General features: G+C 46.0%; 1 protein-coding gene and 1 non-coding gene across 2 annotated transcripts; both read right to left on the bottom strand.

Moving 5' to 3' along the window:
- Nucleotides 1–9,094: 9,094 nt before the first annotated feature.
- Nucleotides 9,095–9,230, bottom strand: LOC117841131 (small nucleolar RNA Z247). The gene has a single exon (XR_004637164.1). It is a non-coding gene; the product is annotated as a small nucleolar RNA Z247 (small nucleolar RNA).
- Nucleotides 9,231–13,919: 4,689 nt separating this feature from the next.
- Nucleotides 13,920–22,919, bottom strand: LOC117839136 (outer envelope protein 64, chloroplastic). Its single transcript, XM_034719400.2, has 13 exons — nucleotides 22,520–22,919; nucleotides 19,807–19,959; nucleotides 19,529–19,653; nucleotides 18,794–18,916; nucleotides 18,481–18,663; nucleotides 18,247–18,388; nucleotides 17,471–17,630; nucleotides 16,484–16,618; nucleotides 15,508–15,708; nucleotides 15,034–15,161; nucleotides 14,872–14,923; nucleotides 14,567–14,636; nucleotides 13,920–14,395 (listed from the first exon to the last, which is right to left on the bottom strand). The coding sequence occupies exons 1-13, from the start codon at nucleotides 22,726–22,728 to the stop codon at nucleotides 14,313–14,315; spliced, it is 1,764 nt and encodes a 587-aa protein (XP_034575291.1). The 5' UTR covers nucleotides 22,729–22,919; the 3' UTR covers nucleotides 13,920–14,312.
- Nucleotides 22,920–22,934: the final 15 nt, after the last annotated feature.

The raw sequence follows: 22,934 nt of genomic DNA, 5'->3' as shown, positions 1-22,934 counted from the left end.
ACCTTTCAGATTTTCGCGCATCTGTGCATCGCTGGAGAAGAACTTATCAACTTTCAAAATAAGGCATTCATTTTGCAAAAACATATACCTTTGTAACCATGTAACTTGGAAATTTTCGATGGGTATTTATTTTGTGAATTTTCTAGTGGTGAATTCAAGGTTGTTTATTACTCGTAATCAAGGCGTGCCTTGATGCGCAAACAGATAATGCTACTATTTATAAAGAGATAAATGATAAATCCAACCAGGACAACAAGAAAATATTTATCCAATTCGTTTTAAACAAACTCCACAATAATACATTGTTTATCTAATGACTAGGCTTGATGGCTTCTTTTCAAAACCGTGGCGTGCCTTGCTCACAAGTTCATTGCTAGTCAATGGAATGGGAATCACCTGTTCATTGTTGTGGACAGCTCTATCTTGTTTCGTCTCGTCATTGGCCTTAGACGGCACTGCTCATGCCTTGGACAACTTGGACAAGTGGACGGAATATGTCCATTTGTCATCGGTTCGTTCGGCAACCATTGGCAAGTATTTCCTTGGCAACTATGACTTGATGCTTTCAATAGTCACCTCCAATTGATTGCAAAGAGTATACTACAGTGAAAGGACGAAATGAATACCGTTGTGGCATTGTCTAGCCTATTGCAACATAAACATTCTAAAATGGCACTTCCTAGAAAAAAACAGAAGATATTGCAAAGGGGATGGAACAATTACTCTCTCTTTTTTTCTCACACATATTTTCACAACTATTTGTTGTTTTCTAGATCAAAAAACAAATTGCTATTTTCTCCCTGTCGTATCCATTTTTGTTTGGATCAATAAACCAAGTAACCAGGTCTACATATCAGTGACTCCCAACTGCGAACCTCTTCCTAGTATACTACTCCCTCCGTTTACACTTAGAAGTCGTACGCACATATCAAAATTTAAACTTTGCTATCTTTGACCAATAAATCAACAATTTTTTATTTTTATGCTGTGAACTTGGTTGGATTTGTAATCAAATGTATTTTTCAATAATTATAAATTTATAACCATAAATAATAAGATAAATTAATGATGAAAATATAATTTGAAAGACCGTGTCATATCACATCACGTCTTGTAAAAATAAACGGATGGAGTATGTAAATGTCTCGGGAACAACATTGGACGCGGCAAGTGAAGCAAAGCCCTAGAACTACTCGGAAGGCGCAGCCAGTGTCCGCCGTTGGGTCGCAGAAGATCAGTGCCACGCCTCTTTTCGCTCCCCCTGGCTGGCAACCCCTGCCCTCACCCGATCTGATCTGATCTCGTTCGCGGCCGTTGATTCGTGTGCGCGGATCGGAGCACGCATTGGGCGACGGCGAAACGGTGGTGGCGCGCCCACTATTGGGAGCCGCAACCGTATCCCCATCTCGCCCCGCCCCGATATATACCCTCCTCACGTGAAGGCCCCTGCTCCCACACCTCCTCACCCTTTCTGCCGAGCAGCATTTGCAGAGGTCGCAGCCCCAGACATTCATCTCTTGTTCCAAGCCATCTGCATGTGTGTGTTGTGGGCTTGTTGTGGCAGCGCGCATTGCGTTGGCAGCTTGGCGTGGCTGGACCATGCCGTCGGAGCCAGTAAAACTTTGGAGGGGTTCAAAAATTGCGCACAGGGTGTTCCTCTGTCGATCTCCAGTGGTTTTGAGTTTTTCAAACTTCTGGTGTCTGGCGTACTGGCTAGTGCAGCTGGTGAGCTGTAGCGTGGTTTACTGGTTTGAGAGGCCTGAAAAGGTGAGAAGTACCTGCGGGCACAATGGATCCAATAATACAAGTTGGAAGCACCACTGAACCTATCAAACGTCACACACCCAAAAAAAAACTTACGAAATATTTTACGGGAAATGAAAATTACCCTAACCTAAACAACTCCCGGGCGTCAAAACTTTCGGACACCCCGTTGATTTTTCCAGCAGGGCGTGGGCGTCGTGGCAACTGGGCGTATCCAATTCCGTGCCCGCGCGCATCATTCCGTGCCGACTCAGCTGCCGAACCATCCGCGGCGACGTGGAGCCTGGCAGATCCATTTGGCCGCTCCTCTACTAGTGAGCTCCTGTAGTAGGGGTATTTTTTACCACCGTGTTCATGGTCTCGAGTCGTCCAAGGACGCGAAAAAAACGTACCAGACGACACCGGCAGGGCTGCACTTTCGACTTTCGTGCGGTCGTTTGCGGACCTGGCCGGGGTGCCGATCGGACATCGGAGAGCAACGGGACGCGAAATTTTATTCAGGCGGCGACGGCGACAGGGTTTGGTTCCGGTCGGTTCGCCGATCCGTGTCTCCTCGCCAAAAGCCGGGGGTTTTCCTTCCCATCCGAGGGCGCGGAGCCATGCGGGGATCGATTAGGATACTCCATCCACCGTCTCGATCGGTCGTCGCCGCCCTCGATCTGATCAGGACCGGCCGACCGATCACTACGTCTGATCTGCCGATCAATCGATCGACGCTGCGTTGCACTACCTCTCGCCGCTCCCCGTCACGTTGCCCGTCCCTGACCTTGACTATAGGGAAGAATTAGCTAGGATTAACGGGAGCCATCGCCTGTCCTTGTCGCTGCCGTGGTTCGCGATTTACCGAACGATACGCAACTGGCGGCATGGTTTATCTGCACGTCGAGATCTGATACACCGGGGCGAGATTGCAGCCAGATACGGGGGTCGCGTCACGCTGTCACTCGTGTGTCTGTGTGAGTGTGGTCTCTGTGGTGTGCGTGGTGCGCGCTGGCCGCCGTGCAGATCGAGCAGGGAGAGCCCATGCTCAGTCAGGACTCAGAAGCGAGCAAACGCCCTAGCTTTTGATGCCTTTCCTCCCGTCGATCGCTCCAGTGCTCTCTGCTCTGCGTGCTTTGTGTACCTGTACCGTACGTACGCGTCTGTGCTCTCGGCCTCTCGCCCCTCGCTTTCTTGTTTCTATTCCCTTGGGAACTTCGCTTTACCCCTGGCTTTTGCACCCATCATGCATCTTCGTTCGTAGCAGGAGTACTAGTGTGGCTAGGGCTACTCTCTGCGTGCGCTGCCACCGTCTTTGATGAAAGGTGAAAGACGTTACAAAGGTATGCAACCCGTACTGGGTCGTAACTCGTAGCCATGTTTAGGGTGATATTTCACGTACTTTTTTTTCCCTTTGGCCGCAAGGACGACGTGCATGTGAGCCTCTCTGCCTTCCGCCTACTGCTCTGAACTGTATCAATACATTCGGTGCCCTTTTATTTTATTTCATCCAGATTATTCTGGCCTGCTATATTTTATTTGTGCGTTCAGAGTCACAGGCCTGGAGACCTGTCATGATGGAACACGTAGGAAATGCATTATATCTAGGGCTTGTGGTAACAATTTCTCCAACAAGCAACAAGGGCTTAATAGGGGCAGACAGATAAAAAGCTGCCGGAATCTCTTATCTAAACAGGGGCACCCAAGGTGATTTTTCTTGGCCCCGCGCTCTCGTCGCTGTTGCGCTACGTAACGCGGGCAGGAGCCAAGCGAAGCTTTCTCTTCTTTCTTTTTTTTTCCTTCTCTCGTCGTCGGAATCAGGAGGGGGTTGGCAAAGTGACGTCTTGTCCGGTCGGAGTGAGTGTTGGTCGCACAAACCACAAAAACCCCTCATCCGTGAGGTCCCGTCCAGCTTTTTACGGCCACCCTGATGAGGCCGCCGAAGCGCCCGGCGCACCGAGATGACCGGGCGGGGCGCATGATCTCGATCGATCGATAGGTAGATCGGGGGTGCACCGTCGGTGAGGTAGCTAGTGCGCGCGAGCCTTGTATGGAATTTGGGGTATCCGGCCAAGCAAGACGGGAGGATAGTGCAGCGGTGTCTCTGCCGGTTGGGGGCAAGCATAATGACGCGGCGGGCATGGCGTGCCGAGTCACCGATCACGTTGCTGTCCCCCCGGGGCGTCTGATTGGAGAGAGCGGGGCTCGTCACAGGGCTAGTTTCTACCGCGTCGCGCAGCGCATTTTCAATCACTGGTGACGCCTGATTGCTTTTGCTCCCGTGGTGGGCCGGGCGGTAGCCAACTAGCGGCAAGTGACCGGAACAGTGCGCGCGAGGAGACATCTCGTTCCGAGCTACTCGCACGTATCAGCAGTCAAGTACCAGTTGTCTGCACAAACAGATCGAGCCATCTGGTAGGGATCGGTGATGCGATCTTTGTTGACGGCTACAACTTGGGCAGTTGGGCTACAGCCAGTAGCACGGCCGAACTGCCGGCCGCCCCGCCGTGCCAACTCGCCAACCGCCGGCCGGGTGGATTGCCAGAGAAACCACGGAAACCCGCCGCGGGGGTACGGGCGGCTCCCGTCCCGGACCATCGCCCCGCGGCAGCGCGCACGCGCGGCGACCCCCGTGGCGAGGGAGCGCACGGCGCGTACGTGCGCGCCCACCCGATTCCCCCGGAGCGTAGCCGTACAATAATATTTGCGCCTGCCCGACCATGTGAGCCTGGTCGCACGCGTAGCCGTAGCCCCGCGCTCGGGCGATCGGCGCGGAACATGCGTCCGTGGCCAAATCTGAGGCCGGCGCGGCCCGTTCCTATCGCTATCGCGTAGCTTTGGCTTGGCTTTGCCGAGCTGTACGCGGCCGTGCTGAGCTGTAGCGGTTGACGGGTTGGTGCGCGCGTGAGCGAGCGACGGGGGGCGAGAGCTTGTGACTGTGATCTGATCCACCATCTCGGCGGGCCGGCACGGGCGTCCGTGCCGATGGGGATCGGGAGGTGGACACGGTTCCATGTGCTGGCGTGGCCGGCCAGGTACAGGCAGCCGCAGCTCGACCGATCTCACCGGCCGGGGAGTGGGGACGGGTGCCGACCGACCGCCCGGCCGGCTCCTCCGCACAAGAAAGATAGCGTGGACTGGTGCGTCGCAATGCAATCCCAGGTCCACCGCCACTACAGGGATCCAGTCATCCAGACAAGATAAGTAGCAATTAGCACAATAGCACCACGCATGACCTATCGTAAACTTGATTACCAGCTAATGGGGATTCGTACGCTCACAGTAGGAGTCGGTAGAGATTCTCAGATCTGGGCCGTCTAACCAGTGTGGGCGAAAACAACATCGGGTTGTGAAAATTGGAGGGATCGTGGTTGCCAAACTCGGTAGACCTACGGATTTCATGTTATGTGGCTAATGCTAAGAGTTTTACACGGGCAAGAATTGTTCGTGAGTTTGGTTCGGATCTATACTTGTACATCAAGAATATCTTTAAGCTTTATCTCTAGACTAATCAAACCAATCTCTGATACAACTCCTAGTGCTATCTGTTACATGAGATATCATCTATTCTAACAGCCTTCCTCAATCTAAACTTCTTTTCTTCTTGAGGTTTAAATTACCTTTGAAGTCTTCTAGCTTTCCAACAGATAGCAGATAGCGCTTTAGTGAAGCCATTAGCAATCTGCTCGTTGGTGGATATGAGCCGAACCTGCAACTGTCTCTGCTACTCGTTCTCTTACAAAGTGGAAGTCAATTTCTATGTGTTTTGCTCGTGCATGAAAGACGGGATTTGCTGATAAATAAGTAGCCTCTAAATTGTCACACCACAAGATCGGCGACGATTGTTCCAAAGTAAAATCCAATTCTTTTAACAAAGGTTCCAACCAAATCACTTCAGCTGTAGCATTAGCCATGATTTGTATTCTGCCTCTGTACTAGAACGTGATATTGTAGCTTGTTTCCTAGCACTTCAAGAAACAAGATTATGACCAAAGAAAATAGCAAAGCCATCGGTAGATCTTCGATCATCAACACTGCCAGCCCAATCAGCATTAGAGAAGGCGTAGTAAGGAACTTGACTTTTGAAGTGTTAACCCAACATCCAAAGTATGCTTTACATACCGAAGAATTCTTTTGATAGCAGTCTAATGAACATTAGTGGGAGCATGTAGGAATTGGCATACCTTGTTGATTGAAAATGCCAAGTCTGGCCGGGTGAGCATGAGATACCGAAGACCGCCTACTATACTCCTGTACCGAGTGCTATCCTCAGAACCCAATAATACTCCATCATGATTTGATAACTTTCCTGATGTTGATAAGGGTGTTGACGACGGCTTGCAATTTGTCATCCCAACACGAGCAAGAATCTCCCGTGCATAGTTCTCTTGTGACAACAACAAACCATTGCTATCACATTGGACTTCCACACCCAAGAAATAGTGTAGATCACCTAAATATTTTAAGGCAAAGTCCTTGCGCAAATCCATCAGTAGGGCTGAAATTGCTTCACTAGATCACTAGAAGAGCTTGTAACAATAATATCATCAACATAAATAAGCATATAGATTGTGAAATTTGACTTTTGATAAATAAATAGAGAGGTATCTGATTTGGAAGTATTGAACCTAAGATCAATAAGCTTAGGATTTAACTTAGCATACCACGCTCTCGGAGCTTGCTTTAATCCATAGACAACTTTATTAAGCTTACACACAAGGTGTGGAGCATCTGTACTCACAAACCCTGATGGTTGTCTCATATAAACCTTCTCTTCCAGAACGCCATGTAAGAACGCATTCTGAACATCTAATTATCTTAGACACCATCCAACAATAGAAAGTACAAGCCGGACTGTAGCAATTTTAACCACATGACTCAAGGTGTGCTCATAATCAATCCCATACCGTTGTCGAAAACCTTTGGCTACCAAGCGAGCTTTGTATCTATCTATTGTACCATCTGTTTTCCTCTTGATTTTGTTGACCCATTTGCAATCAATTAGGTTTGTACCTCCTTTCTCCTCCACAAGATGCCATGTTTGATTTCTAAGCAGTGTTGCATAGCTTTTCTCCAATTTGGATCATTTAGTGCCTCCTGTAAATGTGCTGGTTCTTCTGTTGGACAAACATCGCACCATCTTACAATACCATCAGTATGTACTCGAGGTTTAACGATACCACTTTGAAGTTTGGTGCGACACCTTGGCGGAGAGCTTTCAACTTGCAAAGCTGGTTCTTCCATAGTAGATACCAAGTTGGATGCAGAAGATCCGCCGCCTGGAGTCATTAGAGGAGAAACACGCACCGGTGGTGGACTGCGAACCTCCTGATTGGAGGATTCGGGTGCGGGAGGTGTTGTTGCGCCGCGCGTCGGGACGCTGGTGGTGGGTGTCCACATGGAGGACATGGGCGTGGGCGGCACTGTGGCTGTTCCCCCACGTTTCGCGCTCCGATCGGCGCCAGACGTAGGAGAGGCGGATGTTGTCTGCACTAGCGGATCAGCACCGGATCCCGTGTTGGATTCTTCTGCAGCTGTCGGCGGATCTGCATTGGATCAGACACCGAGATCTTTTGCGCTCGGGCTAGCCACCGGATCAGCATTAGTATTTCCTGCAGTAGCACCTGTGTTGTGTTCCAATTCTTCTGAAGTTTGTTCCTATGTATCATCAATATCTCCAGGACAATTAGTAATAAAAGGATTATCAATATTTACACTCCTGGATTAAGAAAATAGCTGGGTAAAAGAACAATTTCTTTCCTTAATTGAGCTCCTACATTGGGTGTAAGATGAGCAAAGGGAAAGTGATTTTCATCGAAGACTACATCCCTTGAAATGTAAAGGTGCCCAGTAGCTATATCCAGGCACTTGAAACCTTTGTGCATCGAAGTGTACCTAAGAAAAGCGCAACGAGTGGAGTGGAAGGCAAGCTTTCGAGAATTGTAAGACCCAAAATTGGACCAGCAGGAGCAGCCAAAGATTCGTAGAGAGTTATAATCTAGTTTTTTATGAAGCAGGCGTTCTATAGGAGTTTCAAAGTCAATAACCTTTCTAGGAAGAAGATTGATAAGATAGGTGGTAGCAAGAAAGGCTTGATCCCAATACTTTAAAGGCATAGATGCATTTGCAATGAGAGAACGGCCTACTTCAACAATGTGTCTATGTTTTCTTTCTGCAGCACCATTTTGTTGGTGTGCATGAGGATAGGAAACTCGATGGGATATTCCTATCTTTTGGAAGAAAGAATTTATTTCATACTCCCCTCCCAATCAGATTGCATGTATAAGATTTTTTTTGCTGAATTTTCTCTCTACTAGTTGCTGAAAATTTTGAAAGACTTGGAGAACATCAGATTTTTTTTCTTCAAAAGATAGATCTAAGTATACTTACTGTAATCATGTATGGTATGAAGCTCACATAGTATATGTGCCGACATCAGAAAAAATTAATTCAAGAGGAACACTTGATACATTATTCGAACGAGAGTAAGGAAGCTGATGGCTCTTGACCAATTGACATGAATCACACACCAAATCTAAACTTTTCTCACTATGGCAAGGAAGATTATTTAAACTAATCACACGATCCATAATAGGAGAGGCTGGGTAACCTAGCCTACTGTGCCATCTAAAAGTAGATGGTTTATTAACTCCATAGACTTATTTATTGGAACCTCCTTGATGAGATCCTAGGGGATAGAGGACGCCTTGACATCTACCTTGATGGAGAGTTTTCTTCGTTTTCTGATCCTTGATAAGAAAGAAGTTGGGCTGAAACTCTAGGAAGGCCTTATTATGAAGGGCTAGCTTATAAATAGAAACAAGATTTTTGCTAGCACTAGGAACATGTAAAATATTTTAAATATTTTTCAGGTGAAGATCTTTATTAGGGGTATATAAAGTTATATGTCCAGTATTACTAATTTTCATACCTGATCCATTAGCGGTGTGAACGTGATCCTGTCCTGTGTACTTGTCACGAATAGCTAATTTGTTAAGCTCACTCGTAACATGGTCAGTAGCGCCGGTATCTGCATACCAATTTGTGTCATAGCTATATCTAGTGTGTGCAGCCTCAGCAGTCTTCTGATTTGGCTGTTCTTCATCTTTATCATATCTATACCAACATTTGGAAGCCTCATGTCCAACCTTCTTAGAGATCTGGCACACCGGCTTCTTGAGCTTGGAGGAATTTCCATTGTTGCTGCTGTTGCTGGTGTTGTTGCTGCCTTGATTTCCACGTCCACGACTATTGTTTCCACGACCACGATAGCCACCTCCTCGGTCGTGACTTGCTGAATTGATAGATGACTGATATTGCCCACCTTCCTGGTACATCTCCATGCACTGGTCATAGAAGAGAAGCTGGCAGTATAGATCTCCCAAGGAGATAGACCCCACTTGACCCATGATAGATGATACAAAGGGGTTGTAATCGAAATCAAGACCAGTTAATATATAGTGAGCCATCTCATCATCATCTATGATTTTACCAATGTTGCGAGCTCGTTCCCGATTGAACACATCTTGGTGTAGAAGGTGGAACAAGACATGCTACCCTCCTTGAGAGTAGCTAGCTGCATGCGCAGGTTTGCAACCCGAGCTTTGGAGTGCGCTGAAAATATAGATTCAAGTGCCTCCCATGCTTGTGCAGATTTGGTTACTGTGGCAACTGGTGCAAGGGCGTCCTTTGTAAGGGAATTCAACAAATAACTCAGTACATGTTGATCCTTGGCGATCCACAAATCATGGTTGGGTCAGGACGATCTCCTTCTTGTCAGCTGCTTTGACCACCTCCATGGTCTCTGGCGGTTCTGGTTCAGATGTCTAGGATCCCCATCAATTTAGCACCACGAATAGCTAGAAGGAATTGGGCCTTCCATAGCAGGCAATTGTCACGAGTCAACTTCTCAGAGATAATGCCAAGTTGTGCGGATGGTGAAGAGGAAGATGATGCCATGGGCAAACTAGGCAAGTTGGTGGATGTATATGGAAGAGGTTGCTTCGATGACCATATGAAATTTGGAGGAATCGTGGTTGCCAAACTCGGTAGACCTAGGGGTTGCATGCTTATAGGTGGCCAATGCCAAGAGTTTTACACGGGTAGGAGTTGTTCATGAGTTTGGTTCGGATCTATATTTGTACATCAAGAATATCTCTTAGATCAACCGAACCAATCTCTGATACAGCTCCTATTGTTATCCGAGATATTATCTACTCTAACAGGCGTTCGTGAATCCAGACGCGCGGTACGACGAGCACGGCTTCGTTCGCTGCGCGACACGCTACACTCCTTGGTCTCGGACATTGTGGTTGCACTGGCTTGTCACTGAAAAAGCAGAGTGTTGCACCGTCAGCAAGCTAAAGACTAAAGATCGGAGGAGATTAGCTTAGCTAGAGTCTCTGCATCAAGCGAGGGCGATAACGGGAGGCAGCAAGCAGAACAGCCGCGATCGGATCGGATCATGTAGTCAACAAAACGTTGAGCCACATCGAAAGCAAAGTGCCCGTGTACGGGGATGGATTAGCTCGAGCTGGTTCTGTCGGCCGTCCGGACGCGTGTCGCGTTGGCCGCGCGTCTCTGCCGAGAAAACAACAGTTGCATCGTACAGTACTACCAACAGAGGTTAACGAGGGAAACATGGGCGTGACAACGGGTTGCGACTTGTGATCTGCGAGTGTGAGCGTGCCCTGCAAAGCGAGGAGAAGCAAAGTCGAACTGGACTGAAAGAGAGAAAGGAAGAAAAGGCAGGCATGGCCATCCATGGGCTAGCCAGCTACTCCTACGTACCTAGCTAGGGCCTCCGCCTACCCGGGTGCAGGAGTAGAGGGAATCGAAACTGTGGAGGATGTGAGAGGGCGGGCTCACATCAAGAACGCTCCACCACAATTTTACACCTATAATTCTATATGCACACTACAAAAATTGGGTTTGAAAAATCATGGCAACAAAGGGGTCCTCAACAGAAATCTGAATCTGACTAACAGTTTGCCCGGCGACCCGGCGGCCAGCCTAGCGTGTATAGCAGAGGACTCTGGTATCGCGAATTGACGTCCTACTCACCGATCCTGTCACGGTACCCGGTCCCGTCGATCGGTACGCTTACCATTCTCAGAGAACACCGCGAGCTCTCTACACCAACAACGAATCAGTTAACCGTCTAATCGGTTACTGATCACCGCCTACTCTTCTCGCGACGCTGGAGACGATTTTCTTTTTTACAAGCAGTAGCCGTCAGCTGGGACGACAGAGATAGATCCTGAAAGGTGCAGTTCAACAACCGGTCGGAGGAAAAACGATCCAGGGCCCCGTGTGGAGGAGGGAGAGGTTTCAACGCCGCACATCCTCCTGGTTGCGTGCTTGATCACGGTGAGATGAGATCCATGGGTTTCACGCACGAAGGGACGCCGAGAGCGGCGGCGAGCCCCACCGCCGGTCAGCACAACTCGATCGGCTCCGCCCCGGCCTCGCATCGCATCGCATGCATGCATGCATTTGGCATGGGCCCCCTCCGAAGAAATGCGCGAAGGAAAGCAAGCGCCAACACTGCATGCGGCCACATGCATGCTCGGATTGCAGGCGCTGCTGTGCTGTGCTGGCGCGCCCAAAAGATAAATGCTCTCTCCAAACAAACGTCTGTTAGATCTGGCAGCGGAAAGGCGGGCGCGGCAGCATGGAACCCGAAGCTTGTCGCCCAGATGGTCCTCGGCTCCTCCTCGCGATCTGGCTCGAGACCGACGCTGGTAAACGAGGAGGAGGGATCGCAGCGATGCACGCGCGGCGACAGGGTTCGTACAAGTTGTGTTCCCGGCTGGTGGTAGACCCATATGCATGATCGAGACGGACGTGAAATAATGCAAACGATGCAGGGCGCATCACATGGGGGTGGGGAGGACTGAGGAGATCGCCGGCCCGACCACATACTTGGGTGCGCTGTGAAATTAAGGTCCTGCCGCCTAGACCCGCCAATAGGAGGGGACGGGCAAACCCACCTCGTTCATACCTAAATACAAATAATTATTTTTCACTCTTTACCCTCTCCAATTCCACCTATATCCAATAAATAATTAACTTTAAACTACTATATATACATATCTAATTGATTAATCATATTCTCCCCGTATCTAATGTGTATATAATTTTCTATTCATACCCTCCCTATTTGAGGTGGGTATGGATTTGGTAAGAGGGTACGGATACCCATCGCCAGTCCTGGTCCTGGCGGCCTCGGGTGACAGGACGTGTCACCGGGGAAGCACCGTGAGTCACAGTAACTCCAATCAGAGAGGGCTTGAGGCTTCCTGCTTTGCCGCGGACGGCGGCCGGGGGCATCGTGCTCGATCGGAGCCGGCGGGGGCGCCTCTCGGCGACCCGTCAAGGACCAAGCCTCGAATCCCCTTCCCGTTGGGTCCGGCCGTCTGGCGTCGCGGGGAGGGGAGGGTGGTCACGCCCTCTTCATTCTCGTGTACAACCAACCCCCCATCTCGATCCCGCTCTGAACTGTGGTCACGGCGCAGTTCTGTTGATGCATGGCATGGTCCCGGGATCAGAGGGAGGAGGCTAGCGGCTACCGAAGCGCGCGCCACCGAGGAGGAGGCCCCCGTACCTAACCACCACACGGATGCCTCCTGCGCCTCACGGGCGGGGCTGGGGCCCGGCCTCGTGCTCGTGCTGGTCCTGTCTTGCGAGGCTCCCAGTGCATTCTGCATGATGTTGTCCGTTCACTTCACGGCTTCAGTGGCGTACTGGTGTTTATCCGTTCAGGATTCAGGGATGTGATCGTGATTGCGCAGGGAGTGAAAATCCCACAGTACTGACCAAGCCCGTGCAACCCGCTGAAGGAAAAAAAAATCCTTCAAAATACTGTGATGCAATATTTTTTAATAAAAAATCCTTATCTTTGTAAGCACGTTTCCTAAATACGGGAATGATTTACTTTCGGTCAAAAGTTAATCACACCGACCTTTTTATTTAATGGAAGTCCTCGCAGCTTTGCGAACTGCAAGTAGCCAGTGTGTTCACTTCAGTTGACGCGGAACCTTTTCATCCTGACCCGCTCGTGCAAGGGCCAAGGGGGATGTTTTCTGTGCTCCAGCTTCGCGAAAAAGAGGTCGCGATCGCGATCAGTTTAGTTTACAACCGCGCGCGCCCTCCTCCGTTGGGCAGGGCGTAGTGGATGCCAAGTCAAAGGATCGCTCCTCCACCGTGCGGTTGGCGACTGCCTTTTTTTTTTCACTTCCAATGATAGGGAAACGCACTCCGGCGCCGGTCGGCCGGTCCCGTTCACGTCGCCGTCAAGCAGCAGCGGCTGGACGGGGGGAGAGGGACGCCGGCACTGCCGTGCTCGCCTCGCCCGTGCCGCCCCGCCCCGTGCCGGTCAAACCAGCAGCTGTTCTCGCTGCCGCCAATGATTCCCCCTCCTCCTAGGCCCCTGGATGGCTGGCTCCATAGGCGTAACAACTGGAGTGAGTAATCAGTGATGTTCTCACAGCTGTTCGGCGGTTCGCCGTGGTGAGACTGTAGCTTTGCCTCTCGCAGGACGGATTTGTTAGGCCTTTCGGGACATGACAACACGGCCTCGCGCTAGAACCAGCACGGAGGGAATATAATCTTTACACGCTGCACAATCAAGGACCGGGCCCCAGGAAACATGCAACGTCCGATTCTCGTAGTGAGGAAACATGCAACGTCCGATTCTCGTAGCTCACTATCAGTGGTTACGAGAACAAACAGGGGAACGAGCTAGGTAGGCTAGAACCGGTAGCGCTCCTGTACATGCCCAAAGCCGACCCAACAGCCTACGCCCGAGTCCTAACACTATCAAGAAACGGGTCACCCATTCATTGGAACAGGGGGATCAGCCCCAGGCCCACTTGCACGTCCATCCACGCCACAGGACGGGGGATCTCTTGTTAAGCAATCCATCAACGATAGATTAGGCACGCATCATCGGATGCGGACAGCCGCTACTATACTACATGAAGTTTCAGTGACAGCAACAAGCAAACAACCGAAACCGAAAGGGGCAAATGGCAGAAAGGTTCTGTGGTTCAGCCGGCGAAGCAATTGGTCGTCAGCACATGGCGGCCTAACAGCCTCCACGAGCGCCGTTCTCGGGGCGAGCCCTGGAAGCAGTAGCTCGGAACAGCAAAGCCGGATGAGTGCAGGCAAGCATATGTCGAAAAGGTTTTATTGGCAAAGCGTTTGAACAAATAATTGGTGGAGCTGATATTATACATGGTGGGGGACCGAGGACACCCGTAAAGCGCTTTTGAAGACAATGTTTACTGTGATCAACTCCCAAAAACTTGTGTATTATTTTGCTTTTCCAAAACTTTGGGGGGATAGGAGCCGGGTAAATTGACTGTAACTGACCACTGCTTTTGAAATCCGTTGCCACCAGCTGTGAGGATTCGGTACCTTGTGAGAGCATAGAGCATGTGCAGCAGCATCCGTCGATTGAGCCCCCCAGGTACTTCGATCCCACCCCCCGGACACACACAACTTGTGTGTGCACAAAATCTGATGTCATCACATCTTCATGCAGAAATGATTCAACGACTTCGTATTTACGCAAACAACTTCTTTAACCTGTTAACGGCAACACCAGCCGTCTTGTTCATTGGTTCTAGAACGAGGGCATGGTTAAAATCTGCAAATAAGCCATGGACATACCATCAGATCCAGCTCATTGGATAGCAAACCAAATGACATGAATTCCTTATCAGGCACAGCGAGGGAGGGAAAGAAGTAATCTAAGCTCATGGAATATCAACCAACAAACATGAACCTCAGTACTAAGGGGATAGAGGGCAAGACTGACCTTCAACAGCCTCCTTATAATAACCCATCATCTCCCTAGCAGTTCCTCTCCGTAAATAAGCTTTCACGCTCTAAAAAGGACAGATGCATTAAAGTTAGAAACCTCAACCAGATTCTTAAGTGTCTACTTTAAAAAACAAGTTTAAATCCATAGAGGTTCGAATATAAATTCAAGGAAAAAGATCCAAAATTTCTGAAATCTATCTTGTACTTCCATTCTAATCTATCCTATACAGTATACTGTAATGTCCATTGAGCATCATCCTGCAAAATCCAAGCCTGTGAACACAAATAACAAGACCTAACCTTTGGTTCAAGATCGATGGCATTTGTGCAATCTGCCTCAGCCTGACGGTAGCTGAAAGGTCCAAAAGGTAAATCATCATCAATTAACAAAGGAGTGTTCAAAAAACACTTACATGCCAAATCATTAAAGAAAAAAAGATGCTAAATAGGGGGAAATCATACTTAGTTAGTTCAAGAAAGGCAGCAGCTCTGTTGCTGTAGTATGTAGCCACTTTTCCATTTAATTTGATTGCTTCTGTATATAAATTTACTGCCTTTTGCCATTGTTTTTCCTTGAATGCAGCATTACCCTGTCCAGAAACAGAAAACAGAAAGAAACCCCAATAAGAACAAAACTCAAAAGGGAAAACTTTAACCTACTAATCCTCGTAGACAGATTTGGTTTGCATGGCAGCATAGTGTTACTAGTCACAACACCTGCTTGAGCATGCGTAGTTATATGTCATATGAAAATAATGCCCAAGATACCCTGTTGATGCAGTAGGATTATGCATATCCTAAGTGTACCATCAGGTTGTTCTTTCATACATTGAATTATCAATGCTGTGATGTCAAAGTGTTACTAGAAGATTTGCACAGGAGTTAAAAAACTAAAAAGATACATCCTACAAGCATATATGCAATAAGGAAACTGACTTTCTCTTTAGCAGTTTCAGCCGCTTCTTCGTTCATTGCCTGTTTACTTGAAACATTAGATTTTGCTAGGATCTCCACTTGTTCTTGGATGGTCGCATACATGGTTTGAACGGTGTCCAATAAAAATCGATCACCACCGTGCCTAGCAATGAATGAAACTGAAATAGGACACTTATCATGCGTACCCAGAGGAATCGAAACCTGAAATGGTCATCAAAACCCCTGTATCAGTACAGATCTAAAAATGCACATGAAAACCAAGGCCATGTGCTATGCAGCTAAATCTGGGGTTGAAAGTGAAACTCATCTTTATCCAGAACATATGCTACCCAAACATCCTACTCCTATCCAGGGTATTATCCATTCTAACACCCACTGCTATTCACACCCAGGTCCAAACCTAAATCATAGAAGTAATTAGCTTCATTTACAAAGTAATATTTCACAGCTCCATCACTATCCTTCCATACATTGTTAATTCTGTTTTTACTTGTTAGCATCGCAGTGATCTGCCACATTTTGGAATAACTTCTCTAGAACTTCTATTTCATTTAAAATACAGTTTGCTGTTTAGTGATTCCTTTAGCTGGAAGATCTCCATAAACTCAATTATTTTGGCACCTCAACTCGTCTGTGTAAAGATCAACTGATCATCACTCTAGGACTCTTTTACCTGTCTCGACACTGCTTAAACATACTTAAGACACTCTACAAGCCGTTATGCACTAGGACACACATTTCATGAGTTTATGTCCAGGCAGCAGTTGTTGCTTATTACTTGTTCACTTAGGAGTTAGGACTGAATGTGCTAGACTTGCATGTAATGTTCAATGTCCAGTCCAAGATGCCAATTAGAGACAAATAATTGCAACACTACACGGTCAAGCAGATCATTAAAGGGAAACAAAAATAAGGTCATACAGTATGTGCTAATAACCAAATTTTCAGTGAAAGATGGCCTATGGAGAGACTGTACCTGGCAACACCCTGACATACTAGCTAAAGATGAAAGGCATAATGTCTGAGAATTGTAGCTTTCAGAAGAGAGTTCCTTAGCATTAAGCTTAGGGGGGCATCCCAAAGCAGTTGGAATGACCAAAATCCCATCATCCTGTGGATTAGCACATCATAAGAATATAAGGCATTAGTACTACGCTGTTAATACTAAGTAAGATGATAGCAGCTGCAGCACTTCCAGTGGTATCACCTTTTTTTTAAAAAAAATTATGAATTAGAAAACAAGCAGTATTGATAGAAGCGCATGAGAAAGGAAACACTGCTCCATTAGACCATTACGCAGATCAAGTAGGAAACATTTAACTAAGGATTGCTTATCCACAAAAAGAAAATTCAGTTGCTGCACACACAGGGAGACATTATACTGAGCTGAACAGCAAAGCTACAAAATTTCACCCAAAGAACCTTGCTTTCCTGCAATGTCCCTTTGAGTGGTCAGTTACACATGCTTGTGACTAAGAGAACATGCCATTTTTCAGATTCAAAGCTGAACAAGTAATAAAGAATATACGACAACAATACACATACATGGGTATTGGCGACAAGCACCAGTATCCATAATTGAGTAAATAATTTTTCTGGTAACCATCAAAATTTAGTTTAGTGATAACCATCAAAAGTTAGTTTAGTGGGGAAACAACCATTATCACTTGCCAGGACAACTTTGTCATTGTATACACAAGGAACGAGATACAAAATTTCAAGGAAATGGAAATGGCATTTGTAAAACTTATGACACTAATATTTGCTTCCCTATGGTAGTCCAGAAACATTAGCCATACCAAGGTTTTCAAATGATAATTATCCAGTATAACTGCCTAATTAACATATAACTGTCCTAAGCAATCAGCAAAAAGATCTAGCCAGCATTTTTTAAGTAATATTGTTAGCATGCACTATCACAAGCTCATGACTAAACAATAGTTCATTATGAAATCAATGTTACCTTAAGAAGTGCACCTAGAGCTAAGCGTGCTTTGTTTCTTGCATCTTGGCAAGCGTCAATATCTGAATCACCATCCTCAGACAAATTACTGACTATGCGAGCATCCACAGCAGGCTTAACTGAGTTTATCCACTCCATATGCTGATCTTTGAATTCACGCCTGGACCCATTTATGAATTAAAATTACTAAATTGTATGACACCAAATTGCTACAGTAGGACAAAGAGAGATCTAACCAATACACTAACAACTGATAAATTGAAAATTATCAGATTACTCATTAATACAATCAAGTAATAATAGATATGACCATTGATGTGGTGGGCACATGGACAAGATCTGCAATCATTATGGAGAACTAGAGCATCTGCAATCTTACACCACAGAATCTCCAACTAAACTCTGCAGGTAAAGAAGTCCCAGCTCAGGGCCTGTATGGAAGATGTGTGCTCTACAAATATTTAGAATTTAGTTAACGTTCAAACTAAATCTTAAGTATTTGGATCCTAAACACCTTTCCAAACAGGCCCTCACAGTTTGGTATTAGAAACCTATGACTAATTTTTAGAATTTAGTTAACGTTCAAACTAAATCTTAAGTATTTGGATCCTAAACACCTTTCCAAACAGGCCCTCACAGTTTGGTGTAAGAAACCTATGACCAGCTTCAAATAAGTTACTAGATAGACCGAATAGTACAAATAATGTTGCACATCCAACCATTAACCCTTATTTCTTTAGCAACAACAGTATGGCTTGTGCTAGAAAGACACATACTTATGAAGTGATCGCATGGCATTACAAAGTGCTAGCAACGAAGGGAACTTTGAATCCCCATTCTTATGCCCATTTGAATAGTTCCTCAGGCTGGATATTTTTGAAGCCAAATAATTTTCAAGATTCACACGAGTGACTTGTCCTGAGAAAATAAACGAGAAAATCGTTCACTGCAAGAAAATATTTAAAAAAACTTTGAAATAATGAAGGAAACTGGAACAAGCGAACACATACTTCCAAAAAGCTTCTCCACAGATTTTGTCACCACCTGAGTAAGCCTTCTAGCAGGTATCTTCGAAAGTTCAAAGCAATCATCTGCTATGTAAAAATGTCTAGGTGGGCGAATATCAGCATAAGGAAGTCTAAGGAGGAGATGCCCAACACGACGCAACACATTTGGATCCCTTGCAAACCAGCCTGTAATAGAAGAAATAAAATATTTAGTATGACGAATTCAGAAGACTGAATTCGGAGCTCAGCTCTGAAAGGGGGGTCACAACATTCAAGATACATAAGTTCCACACTCAGAAAAACTTGCAGCAAGTACCTATGGTGTCAAGGCTGGGTGCAACGGGAATGACACCACCACTGGAAACAGCATGGGAAGGCCTGAACGCCAAGACACCACAATAAGCACCTGGTATCCTTACTCCTCCAATTGAGTCAATACCTGGAAAACCAAATTTTTTTCAATATTATTCTCTATTAGCATTAAACAAATGAAAATAACATTGTAAGATGCCTACAGTAAGAATAGACAAACATAGCTTTAAAAAGTTTCAGTAGGAACCAAGGCTCTAAAACCAGATTACTAAGTTTTATCGGTTCAGGTTGGGACGTTAAAGGATAGTTGTAGGGGCATATAGGGCTGTGCATGAAGGAATCGCAAAACATCACAGTATTAGGATCAGGATCAGAGTGTTACTCGGAAGCTGTTCTTCTTGTAAAATTAAAATACAGCTAGAAGACCAGTAATAAGAGAGCTGCAGATAAGTACAGTGAAAGCAAGTGGACCAGAAGCACCATAATAGTCATGAAAGGAGAACATTAAAGGGCAAATATGAAAAGTATATGCAAACATTTATCAAACTTCAAATAATGTATTCTTTTTTGTTTCTTATAGACGATTCAGTTTGCTACCCATGCTGCTCATAGTACTGAATGCCCGTGCATGCAGTCACCAATAATAAACTTCTGATGTCTCTCAAATAAAGAAAGCACGTTACACGCACAAGCTGTCCAGAAATTCTGCATATATTTACTAATGAAAAAAAAAGCTCACCCAGGGCAAAATCTACCATTCCACCAGCAACTGCAACAGCTGATCCGCTTGAGCATCCGCCTGGTACTCGCTCCGGAGCAGCAGGATTTGTTGGTGTATCAAAATGCTTATTCTCACCATGGATACTGAAGAAGTTATTTGCATTAAGTCAAACACACAACAGGCAAATGACAGCTAAAAAATAAATCCTAGTAAATGTGAAGAACATTTGTTGTCATTATATGTATGAAAAATAGAAGCAGCAAGAGACAAGGAGAATCCAGGAAAAATCATTTTACCTGTAGGCCATCTCATCAATAACAGTTTTCCCAACACAAATAGCACCACCATCAACAAGAGCTGAAACCACTGGAGATGTTTGCGTCTCGGCATCATGTGTCTTTGCCCATTCAAGACTGCCGAAACTTGTAACATAACCACTGACATGCAATCTGCAAATCATCAAAGTAGATATTTATGCTCAATGGTAAATAACGCAAGATGTACAAATGACCTACCGGTTCTCAGTTCCACAAACCATGACATTAACTATTTTTATGTAACAATTCAAAAGAATAAATTTGATCTCTTGATTGGGCAAGCATTTTTATTAAATTCTTTGTCATTATGTGTTGGCTCAAACATTTTGTCTATGTTTACAGATTAAAAAGTATTCAAAACAGCATCAACCTTTTGCCATAATATGTCACTTGAAAAGGATCAGGAACGAAACTGTTTTTCTCCAAAAAAAAAAACCACTAAGCACATGAACACTTTCAGGGAGTAGTGGGGGCAAAGTAAAGAATAAAAGCAGCTAAATGCAACTCAGAAGACCAATAAAGTAAAATTCCATCAAGCACTTATGTTTTATTGCATAAAAACATGCCAAACTGATATATATTAGACATTTATTTATAAATGTACAAGGGAAGGCAGTGAAGCAGAGGCGGAGCTTTGTTGTGACCAATGTGGGCCCTGCCCCCCCCCCCCCCCCCCCCCCCCCCCCCCCCCCAACAAAATTTCTTCTATTAGCACTTTGTTTCTAGTTGAAAATGAGCCTGCTCCATCATTTTCTCTAGACATTGGCCCCTGCTAGTATTCAGCTCAAGCTCTGCCACTGCAGTGAAGGACAAACTATCTAACAAGGCGGACCTAATGGGGCAGTGGGGAGGGGAGGGCAGGAAATAATAATTCTTAATAACACACAGTTCCTAGGTACACCAAAAATAGTTAAGCTCACTTTGGCAATTGTCGCGCTTCAGACAGAATAGTCACAACATATACAGTTACAAATATTTGTGCTGTCTTGTTTCTTAGGAATTAGTACTACTGATTTCACAAATTCTGCTATGTTTCGATTCCTTCAATGAAAAAAAAACAAATCCCACAACCTTCTATTTGCATGCTTAAATTTTAATTGCTGTAAAAGTGACATCACATCTAGACTGTTTCATGAAATGAACAAAAGTTTGAACTTCAAGATGTGTGTTTTCTTATTGCAATTACAATGAAGACAATATAAACAAAACAGTTTTGGTTAAATTTTGTGTTACACTTTACATTGACTTTTACTCAGCACCCTCCCCGCACGCGCCGCATGTAGAGAAAATGAAAGTGTATGGCTATCCTTTCAATGAATTATGCCCTATCCATGTTTCTGTATTCAGGATTATTTTCAGATTTGGATCCAGCCCACATACATATCCTCACTATTTTTTTTTGTAATACACTAACCTAGCAGACACAGGACTATCGCTTTTTACAGTGGGTCCAGCTTGACATGACCAACTCATGAGTCCTGAAATCACATTTGGTAAATATATGAGTAGCATAATATTAGTTTTTGGTTGGGTAAAATAAGCCCAAAAATTTCATAGCTGCTTTTTAATATGTCAGTACAGTAACACAAATCCTTGGTTCAAGATACTAGCTTCAGTGGAATGCTGTCACTCGCTACATAGCCAAGTGGCCGAATGTGGTTGGGGGAATGAATAATTATTTCTTAACACAAGTTTAGAATATCTTATTGCCAACAATGGCTTTATGCATATATATAGCACCGCCTAGCTACAGTGCACAGTAGCAAATACCATACAGCTGCAGATAACATGAGATAGATGGCATGTGAACTATCATGTTGAAACTGGTAAGAGTACTATCTTATGTCTCAAAGTTCTCAAAACTTCGATAATTCTTTGGAGGGAAAAAAACAGATTTCAACAGTTTATTTAACACAGAAAGCAATAATATTCATGGAACATGTAGGAAACTAGAGTTGCTTCTTGGACAAAAAATTGTACTGCCTAATTTCCCCTGTACAATAGATGTGTGTAACCCTTCATAAAACTGACCCCAAGTCGTGAACAAACTAACAATTTATTGCCATGGAAAAGCTAAAGGGATAAATTTCATGAATCAGGTAACTAGATCATCATGATGCCAGTGATTTGTAACTGAAGTGACTAGTAACCAAGGTACACAGCCCAAAATGCCTTGTCATGATTCAAAAACTTCACCTCACTGTAATGCGTTCTGTACTATTGCCCTGCCTAGTTATATGGCAGGTAATTGCAAATCTCATCATCACGTAACCTTTGTAATTCATGTTCCTTTGCAGTCCCTTTTTTGGCATCAGGAAAGGCATGCATGAACGTGTCTGGCATGAGTTAATTTACTATCAGCTGCGAGAAAATATTCACTTTTGCAAGCAAACCAGGATAAAACACACACAATCATGTTTCATTGCAATAGCTAAGAGCAAAAGCATGCTATATTTCGATATGAATGACATCCAAATCATCATGTCAAGTGAATTTGTGCCGTCCTAGCAAAGTGATTCCAGTGAAAAGTTCCACAACCCATAACATCAGACCTGACACTGACACCATGCCAGTATAATCCAAGCGATCGAATTACCAATCATGCAGTTCTACAAAGCTTCCCACCGATCTAAACCCGATGCTAAAACATAGAATCAGCCAAACACGAGGGTCCGGGGCCGCGAGAGCTTACGCGTCAGCGATGGCGAAGCAGAGACCCGTGAGCGGGTGGGGCGCCTGCGGCGGCGGGGGCTGCGGCGGCGGGAGGAGCTCGAGGCGGGCGATGAAGGCGCCGTGGTCGGGGCGCGCGGACCGCCTCAGCCGCCGCGCCGCCAGCAGGACGCCGGCGATGCCGAGGCCGAGCAGCACCCATAGGTTGGCGGCGGCCCCCGAGGACGCCATAGGCGATAGGGGAGGGGCTCGACTGCTCCGAGCGGGCGAGGGGGGATTCGAGGGCTAGGGTTTTAGCGCGGCGCCCCGGGGGTTTTGAGGCGAGCGCACGGGCGCAGAGGAGGGCGAGGGACGGCGAGGGATGGAAGAGGAGGCAAGGCGGCGTGAGAAGAGGAGTTCGCGTGGTGGATGGATAATACCGCGGGCGTTTGGCTTGC

This window comes from Setaria viridis, chromosome 9 (assembly GCF_005286985.2).
Source record: "Setaria viridis chromosome 9, Setaria_viridis_v4.0, whole genome shotgun sequence".
Lineage (NCBI taxonomy): Eukaryota > Viridiplantae > Streptophyta > Magnoliopsida > Poales > Poaceae > Setaria > Setaria viridis.
This window is presented reverse-complemented; position numbering and strand designations above follow the sequence as displayed.